Here is a 21,026-nt window from a genome sequence, read left to right on the forward strand (position 1 = left end):
ATATGATTGATGACCAGTGAACCAACACATACTGCATCAAAGGAAAGAATGGTGCTGGATAGACATACTATAAAAATCAATTAAGCAACTGAACGTATGCACTGACTATTAATTACTGGAAAGTGATGCAGCCATTCTGCTTCATTTTCAGCTATGCTCTGCTTGCTAAAAGCATTAAAAACAAAAGAAGCACCTGTACAGAAACTGTGACTAAATGCATGTCCCAACTATCAGTTACTGAAAAGTGAAGTGTCCATTCTGCTTTGTTTTCAGCTTTTAATGCTGGTAGTAGGACTAATGGTCCTTGGATACAATCCCCGTCCTAGGATGGTAGTTGGGTTACAGAGTTGTAAATGAAGAACAGTATAAGAAGTGCCTCTGCAATCAATCCAGTCACTATGGAAATTACAAACAATTGTCGTAGTTGGATTTAAGCCACCTTGCATTACTGTGAATCAACACCTACAGTACAGTACATTGTAATGGATAAAGAAACAGGGCAAAAAGAAAGACAAAGGTGAGTGCATGATTCATGTATCATATAGCTGCTACAGTTGACAAAAAGTCACTGAACAGTGAAGAAATCAAGCCTGTGACCTTTACCATAGTCAAGTTATGCTTGGCTGAAAGCATCAGTTAGTCGGTTAGTTAGTTGAAAATTCAGTTATAAATTTTTTTAAACTCTGCAGGCCTTTTGAGATTGATTATACCTAATCAATATTACCAAGCTGTATGAAGGAAACTGAGGCTGGTTTTAAAGTGATATGTATTTTAGGCCAGAAAGTCCAAATTTTCATGAACTTTACTATACAGTACTGTACAATACAGTATAGTAGAACTGTATAGTGGGATCATTAAGGTTTGACCTTCCTTGCTTTAAAATATCACCCAAAACCAACCTTATATTTCCTTCACAACAGTTTGGCAGTATTGGTTAGGTGGTATAATCAAGCCCATAATGTCTTCAGAGTGACCCAAACCCTTTCCATGAATTTTTTAAAAATACTCCTTTTTTGCTGGCTAACCAACTAACTAATGCTTTCAGCCAAGCATAACTCGACTATGGTTAAGGCTATGGGCTTTATTTCTTCACTGTCTGACATTGCTTTGGCCCAAGACATGCCTTACAGCAGCTACAATACATGATGGACTTACCTTTGCCCCTTTTGTGTCCTATTTCTTTTTCCACTACTGCAAGCATGTTGATTTGTAGTAATGCATTATAGTTTTAGTGCTTTGATTTTTGTAGTGTGACTGGGTTGATTGCAGAGGCACTTCTCGTAGTGTTCTTTGTTTTTAATGCTGTATAATGAGTGGAACATGGCTGAAGCTGAAGCTGAATTGTTTTAGTAATAGATAGTCAGGGCATGAATTCACCCATAATTTCTGTAGTGACTAGATTAATTGCAGAGGTGCTTCTCATATAGTTCTTATCTTTTTACTGCTGTATAACAGGTGGAGCATAGCTGAAAATGAAGTAGAATGGTCACTATTCATTTCAGTAATTTTAAGTCAGGGCATGTGTTCAGTTGCACAACTGAATTTTGTGTCTGGTGCCATTTTTTTTCCTTTGATGTGGTATGCAATAATGAATTATTTTATTACAAAAAGTAAACAGACAACGGTTAAGTAAAAGAAAATGGCAATGCTACATTTCAGTAGGAATCTTTTTTTTTTTAAATTAATTTTTGTTTATTAATGCTTTACAGCACAAGTGCTGAAGGTCTGTAGGACACCTGGTCCTACAGCCTGCTCAAAGACTTTAGCTACTTAAGGTGTGTTTGAAAAGTTGGAGAAAGGAGAAAAAATCCATGACTGGACCTAGGTAGCCTCATAAGAAATAAAAGGCAATGAAACAAGAGGTCATCTACACCTGCGCTACCATATAACAACAAAATTTGGTGGCAAACAAAATTTGGGTTACACTTCCTTAGCAGTGCATAGCAGCATAGTTACATAATTCATGAACTATGAAATAAATGAAATTACAATATCAAACGGTACAATTGTACCGTTTAAGTAGGGATCCTGGTGAAATTTTTGCGTGCCACCCAAAATTCTACCTTTATAAAGCATCCTAGAGATATCTTACAAGACGAAAATCACCTTTACGGAATAGTACTAGTCCATATAATTCATAAACCAGCATTAAATACAACAAAACACGTACAGGTGGCTGGATATAAAATTTTTAAAAATCACCAAAACTTGAATTTTAGACTGACTACCTGACTGCCTGACCACAATCGCAAGCCTAGACGCCAAATGAAGCAGTGCACAGCCACCATTTTACGCCACAATAACAAACTCACCAGTGGGATATGCCTTTTAAAGTTCTGACGAGTGTGTGCCCTCTGCGCCTTGTGTTTTCTTTTATCTTCAATCAGGCTGCTTGCCTTCTTCATACAATGAAACCATATCGAGGCGTTAATTTTCCGTATCAACACTTTCTCTAAGTAGCATAATGGATACCACAAGATTATTTAAGGTGCTTAGACTACGCGCTACTGTACGGAGGTACCGGTACTAGATAGCTTTTACGATAGGTCACAAGATCACGCCCATTCTATATTCTACGCATCATCAATCTATCGATTGAGACACACCCCTTTAATGCGCTAGCTGTATTTCTGTTACCACACACCTTCAAGTTGGAAGGCTGACTCGAAATACTCTAATAATCGATTGAAACCACGATGATCACGCCTCCTTTTGGGCAAGCGCACATCTTTGCAGGCTGACTCGAGATACTCTAATACAGCAGTCACCCTAATAGAACAGTCACATGTATATAGCTAGTTGTATGCCTTAACAAAAAATTTTAAAAAACTAGTACATTAAATATTATAAATTTAAAAATGAAGTAGGGATCCAAGCGATAAAAAGTAGTGAAACAAGAGATGAACGATGGTAGCTATTACAACATAGCCCAGTGGGAAATCCCTACTTTGGCATGGTATAGCAATTATTTTGTGTTCAATGCCAAAGTAGGGATTTCTCACTGAGCTATGCTGTAATAGCTACCATCATTCATCTCTTGTTTCACTACTTTTTATCGCTTGGATCCCTACTTCATTTTTAAATTTATAATTTTAATATACTAGTTTACTAAATATAATTGTCTATTTGGCTAGTATTAACTGGATGGGTGCCTGGTGTTTAGAAGTAGCAAAGCATCAACTTGTTATTTCTATCATTCCTAAAATTGATGATCTTTCCTTATACTGGTCAATGTCATACAGCATGGTACGTAGTACCATAGAGTCGGGTTATTAAGCGCATGTGTTTATTAAGTGCATATTATTTGTTAAGCTCATACACATTTCTTGTGAGAACCCACGCATACCACATCTGAAAAGACACCGCGCCCCCCAGCTATATCAATTATCGTCTAAAAAGTGAAGTATTACACTTCATTGTCAGCTATGTTCAACCCGTTACACAGCATTTCGAATCAAGAACTGTTCGAAAAGCACTTCTACAATCCACGCATACCAAAAGAAAGAAATCGTGTCGCACGCCCCAATCATATTGATTATCATCTAAAAAGTGAAGTATCCATTACGCTTCGCTGTAGGCTATGTTCAACCCATTACACAGCAGTACGAATCAAGAACTGTTTGAAAAGCACCTCTGCAATCAAAATAGCCACGATGAAAAATATGGACGATTTCTATTACTAAGGGAAGCCATCACGTGCTCGCGCCAAATCGACACCTTTCCCTGTCAGCAAAGATGAATGGGACACAAAGGAGGACACTGGTAAGTCCATGAAGAATGCATTGTACGTACTGCGGTATGCCAAAAGGCACCTGTCGGGCCAAAGCAACGTCGAACAGTGAAAAAATCAAGCCCATAGCCTTAGCTGTTATCGAGTTACACTAGTCTGAAGGCATCAGTCAGTCAGTTACTTACTCAATCAGTAGAAAATTCCGTTGAATAAAAAAAATTTAAAATTCCATAGCAACTTGTTGAAAGCGCTTCAGGTCGATCTGAAAGCTTGTTTGGACTTAGTTTTACCTCACCAATACTGCCTCATCGTCGTAAGGGAAAATTGAGGCTGGTTTTTGGGTGATATTATTTTGTGGGCCACGCCTACTCCTTTGTGGTTCCTACTATACAGTTATTATCATACTGTATGATACACATTCATAAATAGACAAAATCTATTTACCTCTGCTCGACAGAACCAATACTGAATCAGTGATAGATTTACATTTACAGTTTCTAGCTGACAAAATATTGTTTGTCTATGATCTCCAAACCCAACACGGTCTTCAAACAACCTAAGGATTTTAAACATTAACTCTTCCAGTGACTGTTCTTTATCCATGAATGGTGATATGTATTCAAAGGCTGGCATTAATTGATTTAAGACATCTTCATTGTAATCTTCATGTTGTAGTTGACCTGTTACTAGCTCCAGTTGGCTTTTAAATGCTAATCTGCCAGCTTCACCATAGTAGCCCCATTTCTTGATAAAATCATGAAATTCTTTGCATTTAGCTATGGAAGGAAAAATTTTAAGGCACTGCCTCTTATTTGCATAACCATCTATCTTAAGAATCCTCCAAATTTGCTTTATGTAGTGATTAGCTTTGATACCAGTAAGATCAGCTTTTCCTTCATCAGTGTTTAAGCAAGTCACTATATTCTTTAGTAGTATAAGCTGTGAATCTGCATTGCAAGCTTCAAGTTGATATAGAACACAAACTTTAGGAATAAATGCTATATCATGCAAATACTGAATCAATTCCAGCATGTGCTTAATTCCTTGCCTTCCTTCTTCATTTTCACCAGTGTTGTCAAAGTCAGGAAATTTACACATGATTTGAAACTCTTCACTACTATCAAAATTCTCCAATGATGTCTCCAAAGCAATTATTTCTTCGTATTTAGCACTACCATTAATCAAGCTTATAATAAACTCTCTGGTGTGTGCTAAAGCAGCAGCAAACTAAAAAAGTAGAGTGTCATTAATGATTATGTATACAAATGCAAATATCTAACATATGCAGTAACCAGCCTAAAGTATTTTGCAAACATTTAGACAAAAATTTTCTACTTGCTCATTTAGAGAAGCATACAGTAACTCAACAATGGCTATGGCTAAGCTTGTAGTAATCATTTAGTTCAGTAACACAGGAGATGCTTGCATACTTCAAGCACAACCTTGAAAAGACATTCACAATTATTAACACTAATATACCACTTTCATACCCCACTTCAAAGGGAAGAGAAGGTGTATAAATACCATAAAACACTGCTATCACTGTTCAGGATTGCATTAACAAGAAGCAAGGTAGTATATCAAAATATATCCCTTCTAGGAGGGAGTGCATTTTTGAAAACCTATTTCTCCATTTCTCGTTAATGCAGTCCAGGCATTCTCAGAAATCATCAGATTTATTGGGTGATACTGTATGCTCAAATATAGTGATGATGGATTGTGGGTTATTAGTTCTGTAAAGCTGAGCCACCAGAGTTAATCTGTGGACTTGGAGAAGAAGATAGTTCATGTGAATGAAGGTCACAGGTTAGTGTTTTGATTGATTATAGACACTTGGCACGATGTCACGTATAGCACTGGGCATGGCACTTGTTGATTTGGCCATTAGAATTGTAGACATATTCACTACTTTAGTTTATTCATGGGTAGTAAAGTAAATACTTCAGTGCAATTAAATAAGCTTGTATTTTCATTTTATATCGATGTTTTGTGGACACCTGGCACGATGTTACTCACACATAGCACTGGGCATGATGCTTAATTGATTTGGCCAATAGCCCTGTAAACATATTCACTACTTTAGTTATTAATAGCTAGTAAAGTAAATACTTTAGTGCACTTAAAATATCATTGTGAGCTCACATTTCAGCCTTCTGTGTTTAAATTGCGTACGCACAATCGAAGCTATCTGCATGCTCATGTTGATATTGGCCTTGTCATTGTTCTTATGTAAGTTATCCACATTTGAAATTCACATGGTCCCATATAAGTATACGTGCAAAGCAGTTTCCCATTCTTTCAGGTGAGTCACCCAAGTAAAATATATTAGTTGTAACATGGGCAATTGTGATTTGTCTGAAATATACACACATTCACTCAGGTTTTCGGCCCTCCTGCTTGTGTGTATATTTTGGCCCTTGTGCTCCTGCATATATTTCAGGCAAATCACTCGAGCACATGTTACAACTATAACATATATCCTGCCTGCTTACCATATCGACACTTTTGCATATTAAGATACCACAAAAGCTCTTAAGGGGGAGTAAATAGCTCCTCTTACAGTATAACAATTGGTTCACTACAGAAAACAGAATGGTGACCATGCCCCACAGTTATCTATGCCAATTGACTAGAGTACAGTGACCACATCCACCTGACTAGAGTACAATGACCACATCCACCTGACTAGAATACAATGACCCAGCTGTGTTTATAACTATCAGTTTTGTGTAGGAAATAAGGCAAGGTGATCATGGTAATCTGTCACAGCTCACTTGAGATCAACAGTGAGATTAAGATACTTTAACAAGTAGAAAAAAACTTACAATTTCTAATTTTTCCTTCTACTTGCTTGTTTAATTTTTTTTACATAATTATGACAAATGAACCCGCATTAAAAGAAAGAATGGTGCCAGGAATGCCATAAAAGTACTTTTGCGTCAGAAGGTGGGCCCAACAATCAATTACGTATTGGAAAGGGAGGTGGTCATTATGCTTTATTTCTAGCTATGCTCTCTCTGCTACACAACATTACAAAGAACAGTACGAGAAACATCTCTGCCAGTTGCTACAGAAAATATGGGTGATAAGCCAACACAGCCACAGGGAAGCCACATCGTGCTGTCGCAAATTGACACCTTGTGTTGTCAGCGAAAAGAACTGGGACACAAAGGGGTCAAAGGCAAGTCCATGATGCGTGTATTGTATGTACTGCAATTGGCGAAAAGGCACATCTTGGGACAAAGCGACGTCGAACAGTAAAGAAATCAAGCCCGTAGCCTTATCCATTGTCTGCCTGGAGGCATCAGTTTTAATTAGTCGGCGTAAAATTCTATTAAATAGAATAATCATAGAAACTTTTTGGAAGGTTGGTCTGAACACATTTTTGGGTGTCTAACCAATGCTGCTAAGCTGTCATGAAGGACTACCATATTGTATGATAAAGCATTCACCAGCCATGTACTATGTTTCCAGGAACATGCATGTATGATAGCTAAACTAAAACAAAAAAACCTAAACAAAGTAGTGTACAAAATATTATTAACCTTTTTAAAAGCAATAGGGATCCAAGTGATAAAAGGTGGTGAAACAAGATATATGATGGATGGTATTATAGCATCGCTATGTGGGAAAATTCCTACTTAGGAATTAAAAAAATAAAATTCCATGTCAATGGACCCATTTAGCTGTGTTGTATTACCATCAGTCTATATCTTGTTTCACCACCTTTTATGGCATGGAACCCAACTTTGTTCTTAAATTAACAAAGTATAAGGAAAAATAGGAATTTAAGTTCGATTAGGGATCAAAGAAAAAAAGTAGGGGAAAAGGGAGATTGTTTACAACTGAAGATATATTAGTGGATTTTTTATTCTCTAATTCAGTCAATACCCATGACTGAATTAGGGATTAAATGTTCACTAGCACATCTGCAGATGTAGGTGACCTCTCTTGTTTCCCAATTTTTTTTCTATGATACTTAATCAAGCTTAAAATTCCCTAATTTTTCATTATACTTGTTTGTTCACTTTTTTGTAACATTATTATGACTGGTGAACCAGTGTATACCGCATCAAAAGAAAGGATGGCGCCAGAGTTAAGGTTTCCGTCTGAACACACACCTTGCTGATTCGAAAGTGAAGTGGCCATTATGCTTTGCTTTCAGCTATGTTCAGCCCAATACACGGTATTAAAAATGAAGAACAGTAGCAGAAGTGCCTCTGCAATCAACCCAGTCACCACAAAAAATAGGGACGATTTGTGTGCCCCAACTATCAATAACTGACTCGAAAGTGTCAGTTATTGATAGTTGGGGCGCTTTGCTTTCAGCCCGTTACACAGTGTTACAAATAACAGTATTAAAAGTGCCTCTGCACCAGCCCAGTCACCATGAAACATACAGAGAATTCTCGTTTACAAATGTAGGGAAGCCATGGATTGTGCTACTGCGAATTGACACCTTGGGCTGTCAGCGAAAACAAATGGGACACAAAGGAGGACAAAGGAGGACAAAGGTAAGTCCATGATGTGTGCATTGTAGTACTGCAGTATGCCAAAAAGCATGTCTCGGGACAAAGTGACATTGAACAGTGGAAAAATCAAGTCTGTAGCCTTAGCCGTTATCAAGTTACACTTGCTTAAAGGCAGGCAGGCAGGCAGGCATGCAGGCAGGCAGGCAGGCAGGCAGGCAGGCAGGCAGGCAGGCAGGCAGGCAGGCAGGCAGGCAGGCAGGCAGGCAGGCAGGCAGGCAGGCAGGCAGGCAGGCAGGCAGGCAGGCAGGCAGGCAGGCAGGCAGGCAGGCAGGCAGGCAGGCAGGCAGGCAGGCAGGCAGGCAGGCAGGCAGGCGGGCAGGCGGGCAGAAAATTCCATTGAATTAAAAAATTTAAATTTAGTAACAACTAGGAAGTATTTAGGGTTGTACTGAAGGCACTTTCAGGCTTGGTCATACCTAACCAATACTGCCAAGGCACCAGGATGGTATTGTGAAGCTGTTTTTTTGGATAATATTTTACCCAAACCTCCATGATCCCTGTACGATACACTAGTCACATTTTATAATGACATCACAAAGAATTATATACTGCAGTTTAAAGGCCACACAAATACGTATGTTCAACAATAATTCACATATGCATGCATAGCACATACCTGATCTAGAGAGACATCTGAGTTCAAAATACATTCTCTTGGCAAAGATTTTTCTTTTAAGTGTTTACTAAACATTTGACAGCTATGAAAATGAAAGTAAGCTAAAAATTGTAGAAACTCTGACAATGGTTCTAAAAATATTTGCAATTCATCCAAAAACCTTTTTAGAATGGTTAATGTCATTGACTTCTTTAATAGAATTCTGTACTTCACGTCAGTGGAATACTCATCATGAGTAATGTTTGTCAAAGAGCTTTGTACCATTTTTAAATCGCCACTTGACATATCATCACTTCCCAGAAATACATACTGATTTAAAGTACACTGTATGGAGTTATCCAACTTGACACCATAAATACAAAGTATTTCTATCAATGAGCACCTACGTCAGTGCACATATGTGATAATAAAAATGTTGACAAGTACACTAGACATATGGCTATTAATTTTATTATACAGCACACACTGTCATGTAATCACTACTGTCTACAAATACTTTAACAGGTTATGTACCACTTTGCATGGGCAGTTCAAAGACACCACCAGTGTGATAATTCATGTATGACACTGCTGCAAACTGCAGTAAGTACATTGTAACTTATAACACACTTGCTGTGGTTTCGCAGACCACAAAGTGTGCATTATGCATTATAATGCACTGACCACAGTGCAATATACAGTATATTACACTGGTTGCAGTTTTGTGCAACATTTGCAATATTACACAAGTGCTGTCAGCCGAGACCATTACAACGCCTCAACTAATAAATGAAAGTTCACTCCAATTCTTAAATATGTATGCAAAATTCGATTTTGGGACCACAAACCAAACATCACCAAATGTCAATCACACAACACATGCGCATTGTGAAGCTGTATTTGAGAGGTACTGTACTAGTCTGATTCCATCTGAGCCCAGGTTAAATTGTAGCCCTATACAATCAATTGTGGCAACCAGTTTATGCTTTGAAACTAGAATCGAGTTTAGCCAGTGTAGATAGTAAGAATCAGACTGGTAGTGTTTAATAGTTAGGTTTATTCATTCAAACAGCCTATTGTGCTTGTGAGAATCACAAGGGATTGAGTGATATAGCATGTTACACATGCCAGAGCCAAACAGTGGATGCAAGTTAGTGATGGCTATAGGCAATATAAAGCCCTGCATATTAGTATCCACACAAAAAAAAACAACCAAGCTGTAAAAATGGAGCGGCCTTTAAAAGCCTGGATAAAAAATGTTGTGAAATTGAAGGTAGCAGCCAAGAAATGGCTGCAATGATGTTAATGGTAATACATTTTAACAATTATTAGCATTAACATCATTGCAGCCATTTCTTGGCCACCACCTTTGATTTCACAATTTTTTTCACCCAGACTTTTTAAGGCCACACCAGCTTTGCTGTTTTTGTGTGGATTTGACTTCTTTTTGTACTGTATAAGGTCCCAAAACCAGCCTACGACTGACTTTGGGGTTTGTTTTTACTCACATTTCTTCTTTTTTTTCTTCTATACAGACAAAATTGAAGACAGACTTATAAATGTATTGTATTATATGATTTACTTCAATATTTAGTAATGTTATTCTAATACTCTAATAGAGTGCACAGAACATGCTGCACATAGAATGCTCTAGAATAATCTAGTACATCTATTGGAAGATCTATGAAATTACAAACATTTATTTATAAGCAGATTTAAACTAGACTTTTCATTATAAAGTAAGTGAGGTGATCAGCCAAGATAGCTGTGGTTCAGTAGTTAAGGATTCAGGTGATAGGTATGGAGCTCGAGGTCCATGGTTCAAATTCTGGTACGTTATTATCCGACATTTTGTGTGCACTGTTTTTACCCCACGGTAACTACTCTATTAGAGTATCTTGATCCCGCAATTTTACACTTGTTTGGTTTTTGCTTTATAACTTTGTAGCTGTCCATAAAAGGGCACTGCTACGATGATCAGCCTATGTACACGCCAATTTTCAAGTTATTCCCATACTTGGTTTACCCTGTAGCCATGACAGAAGTAGGATTTTTTTTACATGAATAAACACTCATAACTCTTGGATAATCATCAGATTCACAGCAAACGTATGTGACTTTACCTTCATTTGTGCCAAAGATCAAGGAAATTGAATTATATGTTTACGTTTTATAGCAATTTTGCAAAGTGTGAGAAAATAAATCAAAGCCCCCGTAATCCATTTTTCTTACTGATTATTATTCTCCATCTACTCCAATCAATAGTTTATGGGAAGAGTTTAAGAATGTATGTCATAAGTGCCTTAGCACAATTCCAACTAAACAAATAACATCTAGTGCCAAGAAACCGTGGATTAATCGTCATATCAGATCTTTATCTCGTCGTAAACATCGATTGTACAAACGTGCTCGCCAATCTGGTTTGTCATTAGATTGGTTACAGTATAACCTAATTAAAAAGGAGTCACAACAGCAATGTCGAAGAGCATATAATAATTATATTTATAATCTGGCCGGACAGGGAAGATCAGTTTCAAAGAAATTGTGGTCGTTTATCAAATCACAAAGGAATGATCACTGTGGTGTGGCAACTCTACAGGATGATGGAATTGTTTTTAGTGACCCACAAGGCAAGGCAGATTTAATCAATGAGGCTTTTACCACGGTCTTCACAAGTGAGGACACATCAACGGTGCCTGTTCTAGATGGCACACCATACCCAGAAATGCCTCCCATAGACATCAGTACAGAAGGCATTATTCATCTTTTAGAGAATCTTGATACATCTAAAGCTCCTGGCCCTGATAAGGTTCCAATTAGACTTCTAAAGGAACTTGCTTCTGAGTTTGGACCCATCTTATCTGTGATTTACAAGGCATCATTGGAACAAGGTCAATTACCTCATGATTGGAAGAATGCAAATGTGGTTCCAATATATAAGAAAGACGATAGGTCTTGCCCATTGAATTATCGGCCGGTTTCCCTAACATGCATATGCTGTAAAGTGTTCGAGCATCAAGACACACGATAGTGTGTCGTGCGGCCCAAGAAGCCGGCGCGCCACACCGTGAGTATATTAACAGGAAGAAAGAAAACGCAATTTTCACACCTATGTAGCTCTGTGATCCCTTATCCAATTGGAACCAAATTTGCTGGAGACGTGCCGCCCAGTTAGCGGAGTCTACATACCAAATTTAAAGAAAATCGCTCCAGCCATTTCCGAGATACGAGCGAACAAAATTTCGTTTTAATTTCTTCGTTTTTTTCTTCTTCTTCTTCATCTTCTTCATTTCGCACACTTCGCAAAATTCGCCATAAAACACGAATGCGTGCTCGGATTTGGCTGAAATTTGGCACACTTAAAGGGCTCATTAAGGCGGATCTCCGTACCAACTTTGGTAGGAATCCGATGAACATTCACGGAGTTATGACCGATTATTTGCGTAAAATAAGGTCGAAGGTCTGTCACGCCTACAGGGTAAACGCCTTGGAGGAATCAGTTGAAAATTGATATGCAGATGGAGCAACCATCATAGGAGTGCCTTTTTGTGGTTTGAAAGGAATCGGGATAAAGACCATGGAGATATTACACGAAACCCAACCTGTGTCAAAATTACGCGATCAATTTTTATGAATAGAAAAACTATTAGTTTTCGTATCTACCAGGCAAACCGCTTAGAGCAACGAGCTGAAAATCAGCATGTAGCTGGAATAATCATCATAGAAAGTCCTTGCAATAGTACAGAAGAATCGGATTACAAATCACTGAGTTATGATTCGAAAGGCAACTAGGTGCAGCAAATGCGAGATCGAGATACTCTAATAGAACAGTCACCCTAATAAAGCATTCAGTTGCATTTATAATTTACTCAGTTATATTACATTGTAAGTTATTCTGTAGGGATTCAAGCTACAAACAAGTCACCCTGTAGTCAGATCAGGTAGAAGAAGGTACCTAATAGAGAGTTCAGCTCAAATAAATCATACTGTAGAGAATTCAGCTACAAACAAATTGCCCTGTAGAGAGATCAGCTAGAAGAAGTTACCTTGTAGAGAGTTCAGTTACAAAGAAACAATCATGCAAAGAGTTAGCTACAAACAAATCACCCAGTAAAAAGTTCCGCTATGAACAGATCACACTGTAGAGAGTTCAGTTAGAAACAAGTCATCCTGTAGAGAGATCAGCTAGAAGAAATCACCTTGTAGAGAGTTCAGTTACAAAGAAACAATCATGCAAAGAGTTTAACTACAAACAAATCACCCAGTAAAAAGTTCCGCTATTAACAGATCACACTGTAGAGAGTTCAGTTAGAAACAAGTCATCCTGTAGATAGATCAGCTAGAAGAAGTCACTTTGTAGAGAGTTCAGCTATAAAGAAACCACCATGTAAAAGAGTTCAGCTGCAAACAAATCACCTGTAGAGAATTCAACTACAAACTAATTACCCTGTAGAAAGATCAGCTAGAAGAAGTTACCTTGTAGAGAGTTCAGCTACAAACAAATCATCCTGTAGAAAGTTCAGCTACAAACAAGTCATCCTGTATAGAGATCAGCTAGAAACAAGTCATCCTGTAGAGAGTTCAGCTAGAAGAAGTTACATTGCACAGAGTTCAGCTAGAAAGAAACTACCATGTAGAGAGTTCAGCTGCAAATATATCGCCCTGTAGAGAATTCAGCTACAAACAAATCACCCTGTAGAAAGATCAGCTAGAAGAAGTTACCTTGTAGAGAGTTCAGCTACAAACAAATCACCCTGTAGAGAGTTCAGCTACAAACAAGACACTATGTAGAGAGTTCAGCTAGAAGAAGTTACATTGTAGAGAATTCAGCTACAAAGAAACTACCATGTAGAGAGTTCAGCTGCAAACAAATCGCCCTGTAGAGAATTCAGCTACAAACAAATTACCCTGTAAAAAGATCAGCTAGAAGAAGTTACCTTGTAGAGAGTTCAGCTACAAACAAATCACCCTGTAGAGAGTTCAGCTAGAAACAAGACACTCTGTAGAGAGATCAGCTAAAAACAAGCCACCCGTAGAGAGTTCAGCTAGAATAAGTTACACTGTAGAGAGTTCGGCTACAAAGAACTACCATGTAGAGAGTTCAGCTGCAAAAAATTGCCCTGTAGAGAATTCAGCTACAAACAAATCACCCTGTAGAAAGATCAGCTAGAAGAAGTTACCTTGTAGAGAGTTCAGCTACAAACAAATCACCCTGTAGAGAGTTCAGCTACAAACAAGTCACCCTGTAGAGAGATCAGCTAGAAACAAGTCATCCTGTAGAGAGTTCAGCTAGAAGAAGTTACATTGTAGAGAGTTTAGCTACAAAGAAACTACCATGTAGAGAGTTCAGCTGCAAACAAATCGCCCTTTAGAGAATTCAGCTACAAACAAATCACCCTGTAGAAAGTTCAGCTACAAACAAGTCACCCTGTAGAGAGATCAGCTAGAAACAAGTCATCCTGTAGAGAGTTCAGCTAGAAGAAGTTACGTTGTAGAAAGTTCAGCTACAAAGAAACTACCATGTAGAGAGTTCAGCTGCAAATAAATCACCCTGTAGAGAATTCAGCTACAAACAAATCACCCTGTAGAAAGATCAGCTAGAAGACGTTACCTTGTAGAGAGTTCAGCTACAAACAAATCACCCTGTAGAGAGTTCAGCTACAAAGAAACTACCATATAGAGAGTTCAGCTGCAAACAAATCACCCTGTAGAGAATTCAGCTACAAACAAATTACCCTGTAGAAAGGTCAGCTAGAAGAAGTTACCTTGTAGAGAGTTCAGCTACAAACAAATCACCCTGTAGAGAGATCAGCTAGAAACGAGCCACCCGTCGAGAGTTCAGCTAGAAGAAGTTACATTGTAGAGAGTTCAGCTACAAAGAAGCTACCATGTAGAGAGTTCAGCTGCAAACAAATTGCCCTGTAGAGAATTCAGCTACAAACAAATCACCCTGTAGAAAGGTCAGCTAGAAGAAGTTACCTTGTAGAGAGTTCAGCTACAAACAAATCACCCTGTAGAGAGTTCAGCTACAAACAAGTCACCCTGTAGAGAGTTCAGCTAGAAACAAGTCACCCTGTAGAGAGATCAGCTAGAAACAAGCCACCCGTAGAGAGTTCAGCTAGAAGAAGTTACATTGTAGAGAGTTCAGCTACAAACAAGTCACCATGTAGAGAGTTCAGCTAGAAGAAGTTATCTTGTAGAGAGTTCAGCTACAAACAAATCACCCTGTAGAGAGTTCAGCTACAAACAAGTCACCCTGTAGAGAGATCAGCTAGAAACAAGTCATCCTGTAGAGAGTTCAGCTACAAACTAGTCACTATGTAGAGAGATCAGCTAGAAACAAGTCATCCTGTAGAGAGTTCAGCTAGAAAAAGTTACATTGTAGAGAGTTCAGCTACAAAGAAACTACCATGTAGAGAGTTTAGCTGCAAACAAATCGCCCTGTAGAGAATTCAGCTACAAACAAATCACCCTGTAGAAAGATCAGCTAGAAGAAGTTACCTTGTAGAGAGTTCAGCTACAAACAAATCACCTTGTAGAGAGTTAAGCTACAAACAAGTCACCCTGTAGAGAGATCAGCTAGAAACAAGCCACCCATAGAGAGTTTAGCTAGAAGAAGTTACATTGTAGAGAGTTCAGCAGTTTAGCTGCAAACAAATCGCCCTGTAGAGAATTCAGCTACAAACAAATCACCCTGTAGAAAGATCAGCTAGAAGAAGTTACCTTGTAGAGAGTTCAGCTACAAACAAATCACCTTGTAGAGAGTTCAGCTACAAACAAGTCACCCTGTAGAGAGATCAGCTAGAAACAAGCCACCCGTAGGGAGTTTAGCTAGAAGAAGTTACATTGTAGAGAGTTCAGCAGTTTAGCTGCAAACAAATCGCCCTGTAGAGAATTCAGCTACAAACAAATCACCCTGTAGAAAGATCAGCTAGAAGAAGTTACCTTGTAGAGAGTTCAGCTACAAACAAATCACCTTGTAGAGAGTTCAGCTACAAACAAGTCATCCGGTAGAGGGATCAGCTAGAAGGATCACCTTGCAGAGAGGTCAGCTACAAAGAAATCACTCTGCTTCATCTTTTCTTCTTCCTGTAGTAAAGAAAAAAAATGACAGGTTAAAAAGCCCTAAAGCTGGCCATAGGCCGGCTTTGGGGTATACAAATGCAAAAAGAAGTGAAATCTAATCCAAAACAGCCAAGCTGTAAAAAAAGAGTACGGCCCTGAGAAAGGCTATGGTGAAAAAAGATGTGAAATCCAAGGTGGCGGCCAAGAAATGGCTGTGATGGTAGGTTAATGGTAAAAATTTTAATAACAACAATTCAGTGAATTTGGTGCCGCTTGGTCTTGGCACAAAATTCACTTGAATTGTCGTTATTAAAATTTTTACCATTAACCTACCATCACAGCCATTTCTTGGCCGCCACCTTGGATTTCACATCTTTTTTCACCATAGCCTTTCTCAGGGCCGCACTCTTTTTTTACAGCTTGGCTGTTTTGGATTAGATATTATTAGTTCTAACATTTATAAACACCTGGAGGATAATAATATCTTATGCAATAATCAGAGTGGTTTTAGAAAGGGTCACTCTTGTGAAACCCAACTTCTATCAACTGTGGATGACTTTCTACAAAATCTGAATTCAGGCTTGCAAACTGATGTGCTGTTACTAGATTTTAAGAAAGCGTTCGATAAAGTTCCACACCAACGTCTGTGTCATAAGTTATCACATTATGGGATTCGTAACAATACCCTCAATTGGATTCAGAATTTTCTGACAAATAGAACTCAACAAGTGATTATAAATGGATATAGCAGTAGCCCTAGTAATGTGATATCTGGAGTCCCTCAGGGGACGGTCTTAGGGCCATTATTATTCCTCTGCTATATCAACGATCTACCCAGTAATGTTAAATCATCTGTTAGGCTTTATGCTGATGACGTGTTACTCTATCGAGCAATACATTCTGCTGCAGATCATGATATTTTACAACAAGACCTGCATTCACTAACACAATGGGCAAAAACATGGCAAATGACGTTTAATTTATCCAAATGTGAGCTACTGCGCATTACAAACAAACAAAACCCCTCAAGGTATTGTTATCATATGGATGGTGAGGAGGTGAGATCAGTGCCTAATGCAAAGTATTTGGGAGTTATTCTGGATGAGCATTTAACATTTAATGAACATATTAAGAAAATTGTTAATAAAGCAAACCAAGTTAGGGGTTTTTTACAAAGAAACATTAGTTCTTGCCCAGCTAGGGTGAAAGAAGCCTGTTATATATCTATGGTGAGACCAGTTGTTGAATATTCTAGTGTTGTGTGGTCACCTTTTACAAATAAAAACATAAACTTAGTTGAGTCGGTGCAGCGTAGAGCCGCAAGATTTGTGACTGGTGATTATGGTTTTATGTCTAGTGTCACAAGGATGTTAAACTCACTTGGATGGACATCTTTGGAGTGTAGGCGAGAAATCTCACGGGTTATCATGCTTTTTAAAATATTACATAATGAAACATCCATTTCCAGTTACCACCTTCCTATGCCAATAACCACATGTACAAGAGGGCACTCTTACAGATTCAGACAGGTATCAGCCCACTTAAACATTTATTTGCACTCTTTTTTCCCTGCCACTATCAAAATATGGAACAGCCTCCCAGCTACTGCAATTGAAGCAACCAATGTAGATGACTTTCAGAAAAGGATTGTAGACTATTTTTGTATTAATCCAGCTATATAGTCTAAAATGTTGTACATTTTGTTTTCTTGCATGTATCTGTGCTTTATACTCCCTAATGGAGGTCTGCACAGTATTAATAATAAATAAATAAACCCCTGTATGGTATAACAAAGAAAGTAAATCGAAATTTTGAATGTCCATATCTTGCAAATGGCTGTTGCAAATTTAATCAAATTTACCGTGTGGCCTACCCTTCCTAGCAGACAGCTATAATGCAAAACTATTGTGCTTTGGAGAAGGGGCCATGGAGCTATGTATACGTAACAAAGCTGTTTTCTTTCTTTCTGACAATATACACATGGTATGGTGTGCCAGCTTTCTTAGCCGCATGACACACAGATTATACGCATGATTACGGTAAATGCATATACCAGCTATACCATGCAACGTAAATAATTATGTAGCATTAGCTAATTATGATTGTAGTACAATCGTGAGTACAGTGGTTTGTAATTGTAGAAACGCTACATTACAATTATAAAATGTTGCTTTTTATGTGTACTGTTATACAATAAAAAATTATTAATTTAAAAATGAAGTAGGGTTCCAGTGATAAAAAAAACTAGTGAAACAAGAGATGATGATAGCTACAAGGGAAATTCCTACTTGACATTGTAACAATGTGGTCCTAAATTGGCATGTTTTTACCATCTTTTCAATGCCACAGTAGGGATTTCCCTCAAAGCTACCATCATCTCTTGATTCACTCCTTTTTTTGCTGGAACCCTACTTTATTTTAAAATTAATAATTTACTTAATTATTTTTTCGTGAGAACATAGCTATAAAACACGTGACTGGCTGTGACTGCTGTATTAGAGTATCTCAATCTCACCACTCAGCTACACAGTACGTAGATTAAGCTAGGGAGTGTGGTACAATACTTTTGTTTTTCTATGTAGCTAGATTATTGAGGGGCATGGTATCAGCACTAATTTTTTGAAGTGTGGTGGCATGTTCTGACCGTTTAAGGGGGCATACCCCATTGCAATCATTTTATAAGCCCAGCGTAGCTGCTACCTGATACTACCAGGCATACTACACTCTGCTATAGTACCTCAAATAGTTTCATGGCATCTAAATACACTTGGAAAGTGTCAATACAGAAAATTAACCCCTTGATGACAAGGCGCAGAAGGCAAACGTTCATCAGAACCACAAAAGGCACATTCCACTCATGATTTTGTTGCTGTAGCAGAAAATGGTGGCCATGTGCTGCTTCATATGGCCTCTATCCTTGTGACTGTGGTCAGATAGTGAGGCAGGCAGGCAAACCAAACTACGGGTTTTGAAAATTTAAAAAAATTCTATATCTGGCCACCTGTAAGCGTCTTCTTGATTTTAACACTGTATTTGATGTTGAATGAAGTAAGACTATTCTGTAAAAGTAATTCTCATCCTGTATAATAATTCTACAATGGCCTTTAGATGCAGCATTTTTAGTGGCACCTGTAACTTTAGGGGGTACCTTAAAAAACAGTACTGCCGTACTGTTTGATAGTGGCTTATTTTTGAAGCAGAAGACATAAAATCTAATTTTCGAAGGAATTAAATTTTGAAGTGTATTTTTGAAACCAGGTGGATTTCAAATACACAGAATTCATGTCAGAAATTACAGAGACTTGCCAAAACCTGACTTACTGATGGTGCAATCCCCACCCCTTATGCATTGGAGGGGATCATTAGTTGCCAGATTAATTGTATCTTTGCTAAATAGTGGCAGACAGAATCAAAGCCATTCCAGATAAGTTGTTTTAAAATTACTGATTATTTACTTTGCTGTTTAACTATTATAATCACAAATACTGAGCTAAACAAAGAATAAGTATGTCTATAGCACTGCACTGTATGAGTACTTGTTTGTACTTGAGAAGTACTGATGGTAGTCTATGGAGTATACATGTAACTAGCATACAATGCATGGCAATTCCACACTTATGGTATGCTAAAGAGTGTACAGTATGTATTACTTACCGGTTAGAAGTACCCCTGATGCCTATCATGATCATGTCTACAACTTTGTCATAAACTGACAAGTACAGTTGCTGTAAGAATGTTGTTTCACTTATTAATTCTTCAGCTTTAACAGACTTAGCAAGTTGTTCCAGGATCTTTGTATGTTTATAATAATAAATAATGTCATCATGGTTATACTTTTCTGATTCAAACAATTGTTTCCAAGAAAGGAAAATCCCTTGCAAATCATTAATCCATTTAAAATAATCCTTTACAACAAAATCTGATTCCTCTATTTCATCAGGAATTTTGCCAGATATTCTGTTCACTTTTTTGCAATACTTTCGATAAGCCTTAGTGAGTATTTCAATTGCAGGCAAGAACTTACTAATCCTTTCTAAATATCTGTACTTCAGTTGTATATTGTTACAGCAGCCTACTATAAACTCCCAATAAAATTTGTTCACAGTAGATATTGACTGTAAGCTTGTAATACTTTTACTTACTGAATCAACACAATCACACATATGTTGCTTCAAACCATTGTCAGAATTTAACTGTGTCAACTTTAGAGCAGCTGGAACAGTTTCCTACACAAAATATGTACATAAACAGATCACTCAGACATTAAGTAAGTTAACAATTTAAGAAAAATATAATAGATTGTCTAGGAAAATAATGACAAAGTACTCTTACTACCATGCTTACAGCAACAGTCATAAACCCACTGCATATTTTTAAGTGATGACTAATCTTAGGGATATACCAAGCAACAAGCACACATATTGGTGCTGCTGTGGGATATGAAAGCATCTGCATAAGATACACTACGTATCTCAGTATATGTGTCACTGCCTTGCGGTTAAAAATAGTTTATGTACAAAGGTCAGTGTCCTCATAGCAATAAAGAAGCACCATGCATATATCAAGACACACAGTAGTGTGTCGTGTGGCCAAGAAAGCCAGTACACCACATCGTGAGTATATTGACAGGAAGAAAAAAAATGGGATTTTCACACATATGTAGCTCTGTGATCGCTTATCCGATTGGAACCAAATATGGTACAGAAGTGTCCGCCAGGAAGGGGAGACTGCATATTAATTTTAAAGAAAATCGTCCCAGCCATTTCTGAGATATGAGTGGCCAAAATTCATTTTATTTTTCTTCTTTTGCATACTCTGCAAAATCTGCAACAAAACACCAATGAGTGTTCCAATTGGGCTGCAATTTGGCACACTTAAAGGGCTCATTAAAGCGGATCTCAGTACCAAGTTCGGTAGGAATCTGAAGAACATTCACTGAGTTATGACCAATTATTCACATAAAATAAGATCGAACTTTTGTCACACCCACAGAGTAAACCCCTTGAAGGAATGAGCTGAAAATTGCTATATAGATGGAGTAACCATCATAGGAGTGCCTTTTTGTAGTTTGAAAGGATCCAGATAAAGACTACCGAGATGTGAC

The 21,026-nt window shown here is 37.9% G+C and overlaps 1 protein-coding gene across 1 annotated transcript in view; it reads right to left on the reverse strand.

The window, feature by feature from the left end:
• The window catches only part of LOC136264649 (uncharacterized), a 222,858-nt gene that overhangs the window by 151,016 nt on the left and 50,816 nt on the right, over positions 1 to 21,026 (reverse strand). The window contains exons 16-18 of the mRNA XM_066059426.1: positions 19,577 to 20,148; positions 8,879 to 9,260; positions 4,175 to 4,957 (exon numbers count right to left, since the gene is read on the reverse strand). Coding sequence (XP_065915498.1) covers positions 4,175 to 4,957; positions 8,879 to 9,260; positions 19,577 to 20,148 — 1,737 coding nt within the window. The remainder of the gene's footprint in view (positions 1 to 4,174; positions 4,958 to 8,878; positions 9,261 to 19,576; positions 20,149 to 21,026) is intronic.

The sequence above is a fragment of the Dysidea avara genome, chromosome 8 (assembly GCF_963678975.1).
Source record: "Dysidea avara chromosome 8, odDysAvar1.4, whole genome shotgun sequence".
Taxonomy (NCBI): domain Eukaryota; kingdom Metazoa; phylum Porifera; class Demospongiae; order Dictyoceratida; family Dysideidae; genus Dysidea; species Dysidea avara.